General features: G+C 38.8%; 1 protein-coding gene across 5 annotated transcripts in view; it reads left to right on the forward strand.

Annotated features, from left to right (window-relative positions):
- Window positions 1–20,414, forward strand: part of slc4a4a (solute carrier family 4 member 4a) — an 82,115-nt gene that overhangs the window by 15,309 nt on the left and 46,392 nt on the right. For all 5 annotated transcript variants that reach the window (XM_061767060.1, XM_061767064.1, XM_061767061.1 and 2 more), the window contains exon 4: window positions 10,073–10,249. In XM_061767060.1, coding sequence (XP_061623044.1) covers window positions 10,073–10,249 — 177 coding nt within the window. The remainder of the gene's footprint in view (window positions 1–10,072; window positions 10,250–20,414) is intronic.

The raw sequence follows: 20,414 nt of genomic DNA on the forward strand, positions 1-20,414 counted from the left end.
CACCTTTATCTGTATCTGCACAAAAATATAAACTCACTAGACTTGGCCAAAAAGGAGCTATATCTTACGTTCGACTTTCTAACACCTATTATAACATAAAATAGAAAAAGTGCACGGAATAATTCTTAATTTCCATTCATTTCAATAAGAAAAACTGCTTCAGTTTGCCAAAATATTGGCTCACAAACGCAGTCACGGTACAAATTATGGAACTCATCCACTGTATACAGTGGCAGCAACTGGTGAGTGCGATATGTGCGGCCACACATAGGGGCATATTCTCACATGTGCTTAAGTCAGAAAAGGTGGGGAGCTTCTCTGGCTGCACAGATTCTCCTCTCAACTTAAGTATGCCATTCACTTTAGGCATCCTCGTGCCAGCTATGCACTCTGGGTGGAGCAACCCTGGAATGTGGGCGTTCTCTGTCAAATCTGGATGTGCGCGCAATCTTCTGGCTATTTATAAGTACCTTTCTTTCTCTGTACTCTGGATGCTGTAGTAAGTAGAGCACCCCGTGAAGGTGAAACATCATATTGCACTTGAAGTTTGGGGGCAGTTACAATATACGCCATACTACGTGAACGAGACTCCCGGAAAGCTATCCTACGTATTCAAACTGCCACCGTCACAGTTTTTTTCCTTTTTCCTCTTCTTTCTCTGTTTTTTACAACCAACATTCACTTAAAAGTTGTTTAATAGATACGTAAATCTGTATGACAACAGGATGGCCACACAAATACCAAACAGCAGCACAAGTACGTCAAAGGATTGTCAATCGCCATTTCAAGGGATGTTCACAATTTTATTATGTTTTGTGTTTGTGATTGGAATATATTTTATTAAATATACAGTACAGTAATTATTTGCGACATCCTCCCGTTGTCCTGGGAGGGCGGTGAGTGCCATGCGTTGAGGTGAGCCTGTGGTGCGCACTCCTACTGATGCACTCAACCGGTTAACCACATGAGCTCCTCCCGCTCGTTTACTGACACACTAATATCACAGGCACCGATGCATTTAGTTATGAGCACGGGATTGCTTATGAATGGAGGGGTAGGCACGTCATCAGCAATGCGGCGATGATTAGCTTCTGTATTCCCTATGGAGGTTGATTTCACATTTGGAGTGTGACATGTTTTTCAGAGGCGGGACGGTGACCGACTGGTTAGCACATCCGCCTCTCATTTCTGAGGACACGGCTTCAAATTCGGCCTCGCCTGTGTGGAGTTTGCATGTTCTCCCCGTGCCTGTGTGGGTTTCCTCCCGGTGCTCCGGTTTCCTCCCAGATCCCAAAAACATGCATGGTAGATTAATTGAAGACGCTAAATTGGCCGTAGGCGTGAATGTGAGTGAGAATGGTTGTTTGTTTATATGTGCCCTGCAATTGGCTGGCGACCAGTTCAGGGTGTACCCGGCCTCTCACCCAGAGTCAGCTGGGATAGGCTCCAGCACGTCCGCGACCCTAGTGAGGATAAGCGGTACGGAAAATTAATGGATGTTTTCAAGTGAATTTCAGTGGCATGTCTCAGGAAAACTCTACGTTCCGGGTACTGTACCCTCCCTCAGACTTCAATGAATCACGCGTCTCAAGCTGTTACGTGCAAACGAGCCGGGTATTCATGGGGGTGTGACAGAAGTCATTGTGGGAGAATCAGCGCACCTTGAGGGCACGCAAACGAGGCGCGTTTAAAAAAAACAAAAACAGGCACAAACGGGAGAGCATGGCCCATATTGGATTTTTATGACTTTTTTGCATTTAAAAAAAACGAAACACGTTTTTCATCACTATTAAGATTTGAGACAAATCTGACCATCTTCAGGGAGACTAGCATGTCCATTTTGAAGCCTCACATGAGCTACAAAATATGCAATTAGCATTAAGAGTTTAGTGTTAAGACAACGCACATACAGTATACTTTAGTTTTGCTTGTATGGAAAATAACCAAGAAAATTAAGTTAAAAAAGAGTTGACACGTATAGTCGCGCAGATGGCTCTCACCACACGTTCCATGCTGGATTCTCACTAGTTTTGTCAGCTGTCACCTTAGCTTGAACCCACTCACGCTTCCTGTGAATGTGTGAGGATCCTCTGCTGGAAAAATGATCTCCACTGAGCTCAGAGTAGATCTAAAGTTTGACTGATACAAGGGAAAAAAAAGAGGCAGCGTGACATTTCTGACGTGATGAACCTTGGCAGAGCAGCTTCAGAGGCCTATTTTATCTCATCAGACCCTTGATTAACTGGAATTTCCACCCACGGAATATTGGAGCGATGTGTCACAGAATCTGGAAGTTAAAGATAAACAGCGCAGCTCTGACCTTTGCTTGGAATTTAAACTTAAAATTTGATGTTCTTTTATAAAATATGCCCAATGGGGATAATGAGAGCATGTCTTGTAGCTGTGAAGAAGATACAGTTCAAGTTCAGCTAATTGCTATAAAAGGTGCTTTACAGTAAAGGGTGAAAAAACACAGAGTTGTGCTACCACAGCAATAAAATTCAGCTAAAAATATGACAATCACGTTAAACGAGAAGAATGAAATTATTTTAAAAATTGCATTTCAAAGTGCAGTATGATAAAGTGTAAGTTGGCAGTGAAACATGCCAAGAGAGCAATACAAAACAGTTAAAAGGACATGCAGATTGTCTTAAGGGAGATGTAAAAAACTGCAAAAGAAAATGTTATAAGCAAAAAAAAGTTTTAAAAATAAATAAATAATTAATGAAAAATACAATAATTATTTAAATGTATAAAGTAAGTGAAAACAAATTAATAAAATATTAAATATTTAAATTAGAACTGCTACTACTACTACTATTACTACTACTACTACCTCAATGATAATAATAATAATAATAATCTATAAAGCGGGATGGTGTGCGACTGGTTAGCAAATCTGCCTCACAGTTCTGAGGACCCGGGTTTAAATCCGGCCTCACCCGTGTGGTTTACATGTTTATATATTTGTTTATATGTGCCCTGTGATTGGCCTGCAACCACTCCAGTGTGTACCCCGCCTCTCGCCCAGAGTCTGCTGGGATAGGCTCCAGCACACCCACGAGCCTAGTGAGGATAAGCGGTATGGAAAATGAATGAATGAATTAATAATAAATACAAAATATGTATGGTAAAAGATGTAAAATGACACCTTTCATATATTTTCAAATGCACATTTAAATCATTTTAAAGGAGATGAATAAAAATAAATACAATTAAATGCATGAATATTCTTGCATTCTAACAGGTACATATGAAGTTCATAATAAAATCTAATAAAACCATAAAATGCCAAATAAAATACAAATAAAATAAAAATGTAATAAAATAAAGAAGATGAAGGTCTGTGTTTAAAAAAAAAAAATGTTTTTACAATAAAGTGACAAATATTCAAAGCATATTCAGAGATTAAGATTTAAAAATGGTTAAACTGATGTTAAAGAGACAATAAGAAAATTACACTTTGTCCACTTGTATGTTTTATACTTTTAAAACATTTGTCAGGTCGTTCTTAAACTTTATTTGCCCCTCAAGGCTAAATAACATTTTATGAATCTGAACGTTATAATTGAAAACAACAACATCCATCAAAGAAAATGTAATGATTTTTTTCCCATTGTCTATTAAACAAGCACAATATTTACAGTGTTGCCTGCATAATTACCATGCACTCTGTGTTCGGTGGCTTTTTGCCAGTATCGTTCCCGATGGCCCAGGGCCTGGTCCCGCTGCCGGTTGCCGCGGGCGACGGGCGCTCACCGTTGCCTTCGCTCAGAAATCCAGTGCATTAAACAAACCTCCCTGCCAGGGCCAGCGCTTGGGCTTCATTCAGCTCTCCAAATGAGAGAAAGAAGAGGAAGTAGTCGCACAAAGCTTCTGTGGCATGGTGCAAATCTTACTTTCCGACGCCCTGACTTACTCCTTTGCCTCCTTCGCGGTGGCTTTTATTGCTCATCAATCTGTGCAAATAGCCGCGTTGAATTTCAAAAGAAAATTTTCCCATGGAGCTCAATCATATTTGGTCTTGCTTGACCTTAATCACAAATGAAAAGCGCGACAAGCTAATCTCGGCTAGTCTATGTCTTCACTCAGGGCTCTTTCTTATTGTCAAACATCACAAATGGATGGACTCTATTACAAAACACCAGTCAGATCCAAATCAAATCTTGCTTAATGAAAACGCTCGACCAACATACACATTTCAGCGACGTTTTAATTCCCAACATTTATAGACTATACAAGTGTAACATTTGGATCAAGCGCTGCACCCCACGCTTAATCCAACTGTTATACAAGAAGTGTTTTTTGTTTACACTTTCGTATGTTTTAATTTGGTATACATGTTTTATACTTCCGTATTGTTATGTGTACAGTTAGTCAAGGAAAAATTGGCAGTTTACCATTTGAAAGGGTTGTGCTAAAATAACAGTTAACGTGAAATAAGTTATATTATTCAGTACACTACAAAAGGCAGTTTTTGATGACAAGTAAAATAAAGATACATTAGAGAGAGAAAAAAGTTATCTATCTGAACAAAATGTTCTGAAAATGCACCGCACCTTGGGTTACCTGTACCTTTAAGAGAAACCTACCAAAATAAAAACTTTATGGTGATTAAAGCGACAAGGTAACAAAGCCACTAATTGCGCTTTCGTCTTGTCAAATGTTTACAGATGGACTCAATTGTGCAACACCAGTTAGATCCAAATCAAAATCCTTTGTTCGCAAAAAGGTGGTGATTACTGGCTGAAAGATCTGTCAAGTCAACAAGAAGGAAGATAAAAACAGGAAATAGAAACCTAGGAATAAAAAAAAAACAACAACAACTTTGCATCGACTTAGCAAGAAGCTAACATAGCCGAGTCTATTTCTTCACTCAGGCTCTTTCTTCTTGTCAAGCATCACAGTTGGACTCAATCACATGACACCAATCAGATCCAAATGAAATTCCTTTGTTCACAAAAACCTGGTCAGCACTGGCTCTGGCTCAGCGTTCTATCAAGTCAATGGAAATTAAGATAAAGCGACATGACAATAGTTCTATGCAGATTTGCCAGTTTGGAGTTGTGCTAAGTCAGCAGTGTATTTTTGGGTGTGTCATACAGTAATCAACGTTGTTTAGAAAGGAGGGGGTGTACAGTATGCAGGTGGGACTTCCATTGATCTGCTGTTGTCCCATAAACAAGAACGAGGTGCCATCCTTGTTGAACCCAAAGCCTCACGGTCAGCAGCGTGCGGGCCATGCTGGCTTTTTCTCCTTTGGGCCCTGACTACCAAGCACTTTTATTAGACGACGCTGAAATATAGCCTTGAAACCTCAGAAACATTCCAGCTTTACATGGGGTGGGCAAGCTTTTGTGCTCAAGGGCCACATAGTCCTCACATGAGATTAAAAACTAATCGACTCTTACTGCCCATTACCCCAAAATATGGAATGCACTTCCTTTTGAGCTAAAAGTCAGTCAGTATTACCACAAAACCTTCAGGCTTCTGCTAGAAAGCAAAAAAATAAAAGTTATGAAAAGCGTACTAGAAAACTGGAAATGTGTTCTTCATGAATGACTCTAAATTGTCCTTAGGTATGAAGTTGAGTATGAATGGTTGCTAGTCTATATGTGCCCTGTGATTGGCTGGCGACGAGTCCAGGGCGTGCCCCGCCTCTTCGGCTGGGAGAGGCTCCAGATCACCTGGCACCCTAATGAGGATAAGCGACAGAGAAAATGGATGGATGATGGATGGATGTTGTCGTGTTTAGGCGAAGAGCTCTGAAACACAATGCATTGTTCTGGGAGTGAATAATGAATGTCATTGTTTGCAAAGAAACCACCATTGTTTTTTTGTTTTTTTTTGGAGGGGGTGGGAGTCCGACACTTCCTGGTGGAGCACGTGGCTCCAAAAGGCCACATTTGAAAGAGATCTCATGTAGAGCCTTTTGTTTATTCGTTTATATTCTGAAGGGTTGTAGCTCAATCGACTTTTGTTTTGGTCATTTCCAGTTGACTTGGCCATGTTACAAGTCAATTAGATGTACTGTAGGTTTTTATCGTTGGCTGATGAAAATCTTCAAATTTGGTCTTCAGTTAGGGTTAGGGCTAAGTTAGAGGTTGATGTCAGGGTTGTGAAGCAAATGAACGGGAAACAGCCTGGTGCCTTTTCCCGCTAGTTTGGATGTACAGGAGGCCACAGTATTTATCACTGTTTCAACTGAAGATTTTACTTCTGAAAAGGAGGAAGCGGGAGGAGAAGAGCAGCTAAAATAAGGCAGTTTCTTTTTTACCTCACTCTAAATCAACTGTCTTGTGTCCCAGAACTGGGGACACTAGGACACAGCACGAATGACCAAATCCTCTATTTTCTCCTTCATGCTGTTTTCTCTGTACAACTGCATCAAAATCTCTTAATATTTCCACTCTGAAATGACTCTGCCACCATCGCTCCTATTCGATGCACTCAGATGTTGTCACAGAGTTGGGTTGTTCATGGCACTTTTTTGTCAGTAATTCCAGCAGACAGCGAGTGAACTTTGACGAGCTTGACTCTGCCATTGTTGTCACTATGCGTCTGTTTGCCTCCCGACCAGAACTTCACATGCCAGTGAACACCGAACGTGGAAGTCCCGCGTGCATAGAGCCCATTCAGCGCGGGGTGCTGGAATAGCAGTCCCCAAATGCTCCTATCTCTTGTATTGAAGAGGAGCTTTTAACGAGAGTCCATGGCTAAAGATTAGTGCGTCCCAGACCGGAAACACGTCACAAACCAGACAACACAGATGAACGAAAAAACACTTGTCATTTTTCACTATATAATATTTATCCCGCTCATAGAAAAATACATATATTTAAAAAAATATTAGATTGTTACATTTTTATTGAATTCTATTTAATCACTGGTTAGGTGCTAGGGTTAGGAGTTATGCTTGTGTTTTTGATTGTGGTTAGGGTAGGGTTAGGAGTTAGGGTTTGGAGCCATGCTCAAGTTAGGTTTAGGTTAGCGGTTTATTGTAGGGTTGGGGATTGGATAGGTTTTATGTGACTGTCAGGGTCGCCATGCTTAAAATGTGGCAAGGGTTTGTTAGGGTTGCTCGCAGTACAAAATATACAGTATACCGTCAAACAGCGCCAAGTATAAATGAATTCCTGTCTGTTCCATTTGTAGTAAATATTATGGGTTGTCAGGTTGGCATTAAAATGCACTCAAGTGGGTTAGGGTTAGCCAGGACTGGGGTTGTTCTCTGTACAAAATGTATATGCCAAGAATGAATGGTGTCGACATGTCTGTTCCATTTGTAGTAAATATTATGGGCTGGCACGTTGGCATTAAAATCCACTTAAGTGGCGTGCTATGAGCAAACAGTTTTGTTCTTTGTGCTTTAATGAGCATGAACGCGACGTCCATAAAAACTGGCCGTGCTGTCCACGACCGCGACCGCTTCGGTGCCGGCGCGCCAAGCCACTATTTAGCCCAGCTTCACTATTACGTGCTACTTCTTTTTCAGTCCAAATATTTGCACTCACAGTGCACTGTAACCTCGATGAGCCCACACTCGTCTCCCTCGCATCAGTGGGGAGCCACGTGAGAATATTCCTCACTCAACTCCGCTCAAGGGCCGGTCGAAGTTATTTTTGGACCATGTTTTACTCCATTTCCATTTTTGGCATTTGTGTGAAACAATTAACTATAGCTATACTTATTTTTCTGTGCTAGTAGGACTTCATTCACTAAAAAGAACTGCGCTCTTATTATATTGGGACTTTATTTCTGTAAAATTCCAACTTTATTATCTTAAATCTTTTTACATTTAGTATTGACAACTTTTTCTCGTAATATTACAGAATTAGGATTATTTTCTTGTACACTCTCAGAAAATTAGAATTTTCTTCCCGTAATATTACCACCTTGTTTTTCTTATAAAATCCTGAAGATCTTTTTGTAATAAGAAATGTATTTTCCTAAATTTACAATTTTTTAAAAATAAAAATATTACTGCTTTATTCTGATAAAAGTAGGACTTTTTTCCCTTGTAATATTACAACTTTATTCTTGTAAAATTATTCTACTTGTTTTCTTGGAATATTACTAATATATACTCGTATAACAAAACCTTTTTCTCATAATATAACACAATTTTGTGCAATATAAATTTATTGTAAAATGAGTATTATGAATGCTTTTCTTGTAATATTACAACTTTATTCCCATAAAAATGATACTTTTTCCTAATGTAACGACTTTATTTTTATAAAATGACAATTTTTTCCACATATTATTACAATGTTTTTCTTGTAAAATTACACATTTATTCTTGTAAAATTAAGAATTGTTCTACTTAATATCACTTTTCTCATAATATTATACATTTATTCTTGTAATATTACAAATGTATTCTTCTAAAAATAAACTTTTTTCATAATGTTACAACTTTTTTCCACTTAATATTGCAACATTTCATTATCATAAATAAAAAAATTCCCCCTAATATTACATTTTCCTCATTATTACAAATATATATTCTTGTCAAATTACAATATAATTCTAAAAAATATCACAACTTTTTTCCCCCCTGTAATATTAAACATATTTTTGTAAATTGACATCTCTATCCTCATAAAATTGTGTCAATGTTCTTGTAATATTACCAATTTAATGTCATAAAATAAAATAAAAACTTTTCTTCATAGTATTACAAATGTATTCTTTTAAAATGACAAAATAATTGTAAAATTCCAACTTTTTCTGTAATATTAAAACTTCATTCTTGTGAAATGACTTTATTCTTGTAACTTTGAGCCAATTTTGTAATTATAATACATATCCAAAAATTGCAAAAAATGTTTTCCGTTACTAAAACGTTATTCTTGTAAAATTATAATTTTACCCTTGTAAAATAAAATGTAAAAGTACTAATATTACAAACATTTTCCTTATAATATCACAGATGTATTCTTATGAAATTACAAGGTAATCTTCGTAAAATTACGATTAATACTAAAACTTTATTCTTGTAAAATGTACTTCTTTATTCTTGTAAAATTGTCTAATTTCTTGTATTATTGTAAATCTATTTCATAACACAGTATGTATATACACGTAAAATGACAACCATTTCCTTGTAATACAAATTTATTCTCATAAATTCTAAATCTCCTAATATTACAAACCCATCCATCCATCCATTTTCTGAGCCGCTTCTCCTCACTAGGGTCGCGGGCGTGCTGGAGCCTATCCCAGCTGTCATCGGGCAGGAGGCGGGGTACACCCTGAACTGGTTGCCAGCCAATCGCAGGGCACATAGGAACAAACAACCATTCGCACTCACAGTCATGCCTACGGGCAATTTAGAGTCTCCAATTCATGCATGTTTTTGGGATGTGGGAGGAAACCGGAGTGCCCGGAGAAAACCCACGCAGGCACGGGGAGAACATGCAAACTCCACACAGGCGGGGCCGGGGATTGAACCCGGGTCCTCAGAACTGTGAGGCTGACACTCTAACCAGTCGTCCACCGTGCCGCCAATATTACAAACCTTTCCTCAAAATATTTGATATTTATTCTTCTAAAATTATAATCCAATTCTCGTAAAATCACAACTTTTTCCGTAAGAAAAATAAAAGGTATAAATTAGAATGCAATCCCCACAAAATCACAACTTTTATTCCATGATAATAAAACTATTCTTATAAAATTACAACTTCCCCTTGATACTACGTTTTTCTCGTACCATAACTATTTTACTCTCACAAAATTACAACTTTATTCTCCTGATGTGACAAGTTTATTATTGTAAGAATAAAAACTTATTCCACTCAATATTGCTCCTTTTTTCCCACGTAATTTTACAACTTTATCCCAAATAAAAATAAAAACCTTCTATAAATCACTATAAGTTGACCCACTTTGATCACTTATGAGCCATGTGAGAATGTGAACTCACGACAAGGTTATATTTGTGAGTGACATTTTTGTCCACTTTTCCAAGTCGATTTGCAACGTTTCAAATGTCAATTTCCTTGACATTTCACAATCTCCTACGCGAAGTTACGTGTTTAACCTTGTTTTTCCTCTCTGCCTTCAGGTCACCACACCGTTTACATCGGCGTGCGGGTGCCCAAGAGCTACCGGCGTCGGCGGCGCCACCGTCGCCAAAAGCCCGGCCACAAGGACAGGAAGGAGCGTACGGCGGAAAATGCGTCCGACCGGTCCGACAATGAGAACAACGACGAGGCCGGCAATAGCATCCTCAAACCCCTCAGTGAGTTCCCGCCCGTGTCAAAGCCCATCGAGCCTCGCGTCAGTCTCCAGCCCAAGTTGCTGAGTCCACTTTTTGTGTCCCGCTGACTGATGAGTCGTCAGCGTGCTTGCACCAATGGTCGCTCGAAACCCCCCGGGGGGGAGGGTTATCTCGCCCTTGGCCCTCCGACTCTTCCCTGCGTGCATGTTGTGTTTACAGCTGCACGTGTTGGGCTGTCGTGGCTTGGTTGGCCGGAGCGTCCGCCGTTAGGCCCTCGAGCGCAGCTGGGATGCTTGGAAGAGATTCTGATGGAGAGGAGGAAGGGAAGGTTATGTTGGGTCATGTTAAAAGTGGAAATCCAGCTCACATTTTGTATTGTACACCTACATGTGCAATGTATGTGTCCTATAATACATGATAATCAATACCTTGCACATTACAAATAAACAGAATGAAAAGGTCAAAAAGTCATTGCAGTAGTAGTAGGTATGTCCTACAATTTCTGCAGTTATTCTCAATACCTACAACCTTACACATTAGAAAGATGTAGGTTGCCAGAAATAATCTACTGTCCGTCTTGCACAGAAAGAAACAGAATGACAAAAAGTGGCAGTAGTAGTAACAGCAGCATTGTCTTAGAATTACTGTAGTGCAATTGTTCCTTGCCAATTATTCATGATAATTGCAGCCCCGGCCGGACAAGAGAAATAAATAGAACACCAAGGAATAATTCACAGTCAAAAAACTTCATGGCAGCCTCGGTCACATCACAATTTACTGTAAACGTGTCAGACAAATATTGCTACGCAGTCGTTCATTGCCAGTTATTAATGATAAATGCCATCTTGCGCAATAGAAATAAAGACAACGACTAAAAATAATAAACGGTCCAAAACGCTCCGTTATTCGTGTAATGCGACAAAAAAAAAAAATATAAAAAATAAATGTACCGGCATGACCAGATAACTAGCAACCCTTTATTGCTCAGTGACTGTTTTTCTCAATGTCTTTATGTCTCCAAAGTGTTCTCTGTCTAGTGACTGTCTGTTATCGCACTAGAGCGGCTCCAATTACCGGAGACAAATTCCTTGTGTGTTTTTTGGACATACTCGGCAAATAAAGATGATTCTGATTCTGATGTCATCAACGCGATGTCATCACGAGTCATTCATGATAACCGTCACCTTACACAGTGGAAATAATCACAATCGTTTAACCATAATTACCATTTGAACGAGACAAAAACTTAAAACCATCCTAAAAATTGAATTCAACCAACAAGAAACCTGTCAGACCTCTGAGCGTGGCCTGTTGTTTGCGTCGTTCTGATTGGTCAGGCGATATTGTTCAGGGCGTCCCAAGGCACAACACCGTGGAAGAATACATGCCGACTGAGCTAATTTACTCCCTGATTATTTTAAAATCCCCTCCTTTGTAGATATCAAAAGTATAGAATAAAAAGAAACGAAACTAATTGGCCAACTTAATTCCAGGATGACGGCAAGCTAAAATGCTTACATTGAAATAATAACAGGCCAATTTTCAGAATGACATTTTTATCTGGTTTTGTGATTGTATTGTCACTAGCGGACTTATTCAAAGCCATTTGTAGTGATTGGTGTCTGATCGCACAATGTGGTGTGACAACAACTGGATTTGACAATGTGTACATCTCTTAATGTGGTGTGTGTGTGTGTGTATGCGCATGTGTTTGTGTGGGTGTGTGCGTGTTAATATGGGTGTGTGTGCATGTATGTTTGTGTGTGTGTGTGTGTGTGTGTGTGTATGTTTGGGGATTTTCTTCAGGACAGAAATCCAATCACAGAATAGATTACAGGCAACCCATCTGCTTGCTGACGTTGACTTTGTTGTGTTGATTTATTTGGGACTGATTTGCTTCCAGCGAGGCTGATGAGGGGAAAAAAAAGGGCTTCTAGTCATTTTTCGCATTTTTATCAGTGGTGTGTTCATCAGGCTTTTTCGTAATCGCTCACAGAAAAAGAAAAACATAAAATTATCTAACAACTTTACTGTTAAAATAAAAGTTTATTTTTTTTTCTTTTTTTTAACTATATGTTAGCCTATGCGGCACGGTGAACGACTGGTTAGAGCGTCAGCCTCACAGTTCTGAGGACCGGGGTTCAATCCCCGGCCCCGCCTGTGTGGAGTTTGCATGTTCTCCCCATGCCTGCGTGGGTTTTCTCCGGTCACTCCTGTTTCCTCCAACATCCCAAAAACATGCATGGTAGGTTAATTGAAGTCTCTAAATTGCCCCTAGGTGTGAATGTAAGTGCAAATGTTTTTTTGTTTGTATGTGCCCTGCGATTGGCTGTCAACCAGTTCAGGTTGCCCGATGACAGCTGGGATAGGCTCCAGCACGCCCGCGACCCTAGTGAGGAGAAGCGGCTCACAAAATGGATGGATGGATGGAAATTTCAACTATTTCATTGTTCTCTATTCATTAAAAATACTGTATCTCATATTAAAGCAATGTAACTTTATTCTAAAAAAATTATGACTTTATTGTAATAAATGTATAACTTTTTCTTTGTAATATTGCAATGCTAGAACAATTATTTTTTTAATAATATTTTGACTTTATTTTCATAGAATTACAACTTTTCTTCTCGTAATGTTCCTAGTTTATTTATATAAAAATACAACTTTATTTAGCTTAACATTATGTTTCCAGTCACACTAAACAAAAACTTTTCTGTCTCATAAAAGTTTGACTTTATTCTAATGAAAAAAAATAAATGTCATAAAATGAGTTTATTCTGGTAAAATGCCGCCATTCTCTCATAAAATTACACATTTTTCTTTATTCCATGTTTTTTCTTGTAATATTAGAACATTATTCTCAATGTTAAATCCCTGTTCTCATAATATTACAATTATTTTCTCATCATATTTCAACTTAATTCTTATTCATTAATTTTGTAAAATGACTATTTAATTCCCGTGACTATAAAACTTCTTCTTATAATACTGCTACATTATTTTGCATAAAATTACTTTTTTTCGGAATATAATTTGGTTTTTCTCATTAAAGTTACATTATTTTTGTAAAATGACAAATGTTCCCCTAATATTAATTTCTTCTTTGTGGTTTTAATGAGCGTGAACACGATGTCCATATAAACTGGCCGTGCTGTCCACGATTATATAATATAATAATATAATATTATGACTTTACCCTATTAAAATTAATAATTAATTCTAATAAAATATTTTTGCTCCAGTTTTTACATTATTCCTGTAAAACCACAGCTTCTTTCTTACAATATTCTGGATTGATTCCCATAAAATGTTTGCTCAATTTATTGATTTAAAAAAATCCCATTATACATTTATTCTAACAAAATTTCAACTATTTTACTCTATTCTTATTCATTACAATAACAATACATCCCTTTTGTCTCAATATTGAAATGATTTTCTTGGAATTATTATGATGCGCGTTCATTCATCTTTCGAAGAACAATATGGTGGTGGCAAAGACGTTACTTTTTGTTTTGACGCCAACAGCGTGAGGGACGGAGTGCGAGGAAAGTCACCACGTGTTGTTAACAGTCAACAAACATCAGGCTGCATTGCCAACCAGTTGTATGGGTCACGTGTTGTTTCAACTCATATCATTGATCAGTCTTATTGAAAGCGTACATACAGACACATAGAGAGATAAATCGGTAGGTATTGCATCTCTATTTTTGTGAAATGAGAACTTATTTCCCCTTAATTGTATGGCTAAATATTTTCAAAGTTTTTTCTTGACGTTATTTTTGTAATGTTGCAACTTTTCAACTCATATTGCTTTACTCTTGAAAAAATATAACTTTTTTTCTTATAGTATCACAACTATATTCTGTATTATAAATCTTTAAAAAAATATCCACGTGCCCTGCGATTGACTGGCGACCATTTCAGGGCGTACCCCGCCTCTCGCCCGAAGATAGCTGGGATAGGCTCCAGCATGCCCACGACCCTCGTGAGAATAAGCGGTACGGAAAATGGATGGATGGATATATATATATATATAGTATATCATTATTTTTAAGCAACTCTTTTCCATTAAAACAATTACAATTAAAATATATTTCAAAATATTCCAACTTTACTCTTATAAAATAAGAACATTTTTGAAAGATTTCCCCTTCTATTGCATATTTCGGGAAAATTGCAACTATATGTGAATAACATTACATCTTTATTCCCCTAAGGTTATGGCTATTACAATTTACATTTATCCCCTGATAAAATGAGTTATCATAAAATATTTTTTCCCATGTATTCTTGTAAACTAATTACTTTTTTTCTCAAAGTGTGATTTTATTTGCGAAAAAGTAATTGTTTCCCCAACAATTTCTTTCCACGTGATATTTTCCTGATATTCCAACTTTATTCTTGTAAAATTACAAATTGTTTTCTAATAATTTAATTAATTAAATCATTTAAATAATGTAACTTTATTCCTGTAAAATATTTCTTTCTCTCAAAATTCCTCTTAATATTGGATATTGATTCAGGTAAAATTATGACTATTTGTCATATTATGGTCTTATTTGGGACTATTTTCTGTAATATTACATCTTTATTCCCATAAGAATAACATTGATTGTGATATTACAAATGTACTCTCGTAAATATACAATGCTAGTTTTGAAATATTATGAATTTGTTCTTTTTAAATGATGACTTGATTGTCGTAACATTGCAATTTCCTTCTTGAATGAATGGATAGATGTATAGATGTTTAAATATTAAAATAATGAAGAAAATAATTTAGTTTCTCTCTGACGGATTAATTAAAATCAAATTTAAATTAATTAAAATAAAAATTTGTACTTGTAAGGAGTGATGTTTTAGTTGTGGCTTAAGTGTTTTGCTCAAGGGGAGCATCATCCACGAAGGCGAATTTTGGGAAAACGGTCTGCATTCTTAACCGTCCCTCGGCAGTCTGTCTTTGTTTGATTTGAAATAAAAGTGATAATTTTTTGCAGAACGTAAATTAATTGTTGGTTGGATACGGCTTTCAATGTTGATGAGATCAGGAGAAATGTCGGCATGCTTCATCTTGGTTGGCATTTGACCGTCCAAGCTAAAACTCTTTTACCCGCAAACAATTTACTTACGGGAATTATCATTATATATTATTATATATATATATATAATATGAGTTTCAATTCTGTCACAAGAAGGAAAGGAAGAAAGCATAGGTCCTTTGGATAGTGATCAAACTTACATTCAGGCTCCTTTGACTTATTGTTTCTGCTTCCTGTAAAAACAACTATTTTCTCTATCAAAGAAAATAAAATGTAATGTTACTAAAACACAACCTTTTGCCTGTATTATTACTATTTTTTTCTTGAAACTAAAGTCCAAGTTTTTTCTTGAAATGTAACAACTTTTTCTTTCTCGTAATATTATTCCTGAAAATATTTTTTTCCCTCATATTTATTCCATCCCTCCATTTTCTGAGCCGCTTCTCCTCACTAGGGTCGCGGGCGTGCTGGAGCCTATCCCAGCTGTCATCGGGCAGGAGGCGGGGTACACCCTGAACTGGTTGCCAGCCAATCGCAGGGCACATACAAACAAACAACCATTCGCACTCACATTCACACCTACGGGCAATTCAGAGTCTGCAATTCATGCATGTTTTTGGGATGTGGGAGGAAACCGGAGTGCCCAGAGAAAACCCACGCAGGCACGGGGAGAACATGCAAACTCCACACAGGCGGGGCCGGGGATTGAACCCGCGTCCTCAGAACTATGAGGCTGACGCTCTAACCAGTCGCCCACCGTGCCGCCCCTTGTATTTATTGATTTAAAAAAAAAAAATCGAATACTACAGGTTTACTCAGGTAAAAGAACAACTTTCTTCTCTCATATTAGAATTTTTTTTCTTGTATCATTTCTAAATTGTTTTGTATTCTATCCATTAAAATATATCTAATATTTCAACTTTATTCTCTCAAAGTTACATCCCTTTTTTTTCCATAATATTAAAATTATATTAAAATAAAAATCTTTTCTTATAATATTACAACCCCAATTCCAATGAAGTTGGGACGTTGTGTTAAACAGAAATAAAAACTGAATACAATGATTTGCAAATCATGTTCAACCTATATTTAATTGAAAACACTACAAAGACAAGGTATTTAACGTTCAAACTTGATTGTTTTTAGCAAATAATCATAAACTTAGAATTTTATGGCTGCAACACGTTCCAAAAAATAAATTATTATTTTTTTTTTAAATTTTAGATTCGAGTGTTTTTTTTTCATAATATGACTTAATTCCCATCAAAGTAGAACTTTTTCCTTGTAATATTGTGGGTTTTTTTGTGGTAAAAAGAAAAAAAAACCTTGTAAAATTCCAACTTGTGAAATTCTCCTTGAATGACAATCTTTTCTTTTGACATTACAATTTAATCCTCCTGAAATTATTTTTCTAGTAATTCTATGACTTTATTCACATAAAAGTAAGACTTTTTACTATGAATTAATTATTTTTTTTTCTTGTAAAATTAAGTTATTTAAAAATAAATAAAATTAAAACTGTTTTTGTCATCTTAAAACAATATTCTCGTAAAAATTGATTTTTTTTTCGTCAAAATATTACAACTATTCTTGTGAAATGACAACTTTTTTCTTAGACTACTACAACTTCATTCTCGTAAAACTACGACTTCTTTCCTGTAATTTTATGATTTGATTCCCGTAATAGTACACACATTTTGAGCCTCCATTTTGAAACAGTCACTAAGCAGTATTTGCAAGAAGAAGTAGAACCCTGTGGCCTTAGCTCTCAGTGAGTCTCCCTTGGGGTGTCCCTCTGTATTCAAACCGTTCTGCTCACTGCCCCGCATACTGAACACGGGACTTTGTGGTGGTACAATTTCCCACGTGCTTGTTTTGAACAAGGTGATAATAATCTGAGTGCACAGTGTAAATGCAATTCGATTGCATTGTGGTTTTGCTAAACTGCAGAGACATGGAACAGACATTTGGTGCTCAGTGAGTTGCCTGCATAGTGAACACAGGACTATGATGGTAACAACTAGGGCTGCAGCTATTTAATATTTTTAGAATCGTTCAGGGTGTACCCCGCCTCTCGCCCAGATTCTGCTGGGATAGGCTCCAGCACGCCTGCGACCCTAGTGAGGATAAACTGTGTGGAAAATGAATGAATGAATGAATGAATAAATCAATGAATATTTTACCAATTATCCGATTGATGAATCCGGTAATCAGATTAAAAAAATAGCGTTCTTAATCACAATAAGAAGTGGAGGTAGGTGCAGATATTATTTTTGTCCACTTAGGGTCCCCCACGTTTGACTGTAATATCTGTGACTTTGAGTGTGTATGACTTTAAAAGGCGGGGCCTGGCCTGGTGAGTGATGTTTGTGGTGAGTTTCTCCCAGTATTGCATAATATGAGTTTATTGTGGTAAAATGCCAATTTGTTCCTTTTGAAATTTCAACCTTTTCTAGTGATAGGAATTTATTCTCATACAACAGCACATTTTTTACTCATAATGTTACAATGTTAACCTTTTAAAATTGCATCCCTTTTTTCATTCTATTAAAATTATATTCTTGTAATTTAATCGTTGCAGCCCTAGTAACAACGAGGAAGAAATTTTGCCTCAACCTTTCCTTGTAATCAAATTATTCAAGGTATTCGATTAATCGTTGCAGCCTAGTAACATTTCCCACGTGTTTGTCAAGAATGAGGTGATAATGATCTGAGGGCACAGTGTAAACGCAATCCAATTGCACGTAGTAGTTTTGCCAAACTGTCTGCAAAGATTGGGGCAGCCATTTGTGTCGGATGCATGTCAAGAGTGAACGGGGGCTTTTGGCTAAAGCTCCGTATCGGCGGGGCCATTCTCCCCGAATCTCGTATCCCATGATGCTCCACTGCCCGGGACAAAGTGCTCTTTGTGCACGCTCAGTGGCTCTCTGCGAGAGCGCACACACGTCTTTGAAATTGCGTTTGAGCAATGGGATTTTCATTTCTATCCCCTCCGCCTCTCGGTGCTTGTGCTCTCACCCCTCTTTGCTTTCACCCTGTCCTGGATCTCACCCTCCTCATCTCCTCCCTCGCCCTCAAGCTTGCTCTTAGCAAGTGCTGGAGTGGGATAGTAACACTGTGCCTCTTAGCATCCTGAGCTGTTTTCTGCCTCATTTTCGCATGGACGCATATGAGGGCTCCCTATGAATTTTGAATCTGACCCGATGTAGCCTTGCTATCTGAAATAAAAAATCAGGTTGCAAGATACATTGACAGTGGTCTACCCCATCTCAATTCTCACCTCAATTTGTGTATTATTACTCGATAGATATCATATTGCTTTTGTATCTCGTGAGACTTAAATACCCTGGTAACTGCTGAAACCACGAGCAAAGACTCAGAACATTGTAGAACTCAATTGAGGTGATATAGCGTTAATCTGTTTTTCAACTTTTTCAAATTTTTTGGGCATGGCCTTTTTTTTTTTTAACCTTTCCTGTTCATCTGCATGGCCTTGCAGAATGGTGGATCTGTCTGCCTTTTGTGCTGGAACAGGGGAGTTTGAAATACTTCCTCTGCCTATTTTTAAATCTTTTAATTATTCTGACGTTGATTGAAAATGCAGCCGGACAGAAAATGATTTTGGGGTACAGACAGAGGTATAGAGTGGACAAGGGGACTAGGAGTGAGGACCACAGCAGAACAATAGTTAGACAGTCTCGATATGCGAGCACGAATGACGTTACCACAGTCAAATCGTGTTATTTGTGGATGGAGGGGGACACGCGGTGAGGACATGCAATAATTAACCAAGAGAACAAGATGAGAGAGAACAGAAAAGGGAAGGACTTGACAGGATGTGTGAAATGAGCAAGGCAGTGCTACTGATGAGTGTTTGGGGTGGGATTCTTTTTAGTGTCTAAACACCTGTAAGAACCTGTGAGTTGATGTGTTAGTATAACCTATGTTGTTATTAGTGGTCCCAGAACAAGCAAATAAAGCCTATAGCGTCTATCAAACTTATTAGTGAATGAACACCATATCACATGCATGTTAGTCAACTGGTGTATGGATTTGCTGAGCCGGCACATTGAGGAAATGTGGGACCCATTGAGGAAGGGTGGACCCGGCCCCCTTCACCTTCAAGGGATGCCAAGCCAGCGAGCCCGTCCAGTGGGGGACCCAACGAGGGGGACGCCACCCACTCACCAGGGCCCAGGGTGATCTCCAGCCCAACCAAAGCACCCGAACCAGTCCCAAAGGGAGGGGCACGGGCACTGGACCACCGCCCCCCTCCAAATGTGAATACCCACCCTATTACTATGGTTACTAGGTCCCTGACAGGCAACCAGTCCCTGTGCCCTGATCATGTGTGGTGGGGTGTCGTGCATTAAAATTGGCGAGACTGGTGGGAGTGACGCGAGACGGTCACAGGGCAATGATAACCCGTAGCCATCGCCCCCACTCACACCAACCAGCTCCCCAAAGGATGTGCGAATCTAAGTGGTGCATTACAAATTCGCGAGGGAAAGGCATGGCGGGCCAAAGACCAGGCCGGATTGCCGGAACATCTGGTATCCTCCCGACCCCGACACTGCCCTCCTCTCACAAATGGGTGTATGATGCATTAAAACTGGCGGACCGGCAGGGCAGAGAAAGGGGGGGGCAGTTGACCAGACCGGAAACCAGCACAGATTTGCCAGTACCGGGCCCGGCGCCTGCCCCATCATGCCTCGCGCCAGTCCCCAGAAGACCCTGAATGGGAGGTGAATGTGCGAAGTATGTACAGTGTGAGTAGTAAAAATGTGCAGAGTGTGTGAAGTAAGAGGCCAGACTCTTGCGGGTCTGGCCCGGCCCGACCGGCTGGAAGACCACAGAGAAAAGCTAATTAGCCCCAACCCCAAACTGACCATCACCCAGCAACCAGAACAGGACAAAGAAGGCGGGCCCGTCCAGCCGACACCCTACCATAAGCCCCAAGTCAGCGGGGAACCCCGCACAGCCCAAGGGAGAGAGTGGCAACGACCATGGCGGAGCGCCCCGGGGAGAGGGAAGAGGAGGACACAGGCCCGGGGTGGGGCCAGCAGGCACCTCCCCGACACCCAGGGAAGGAGAGCAGCCCCGGGATCCCCCAAGAGGGCAACACAGACACAACCAGACCCAAG

This window comes from Phyllopteryx taeniolatus, chromosome 3 (assembly GCF_024500385.1).
Source record: "Phyllopteryx taeniolatus isolate TA_2022b chromosome 3, UOR_Ptae_1.2, whole genome shotgun sequence".
In the NCBI taxonomy this organism is placed as follows: Eukaryota; Metazoa; Chordata; class Actinopteri; order Syngnathiformes; family Syngnathidae; genus Phyllopteryx; species Phyllopteryx taeniolatus.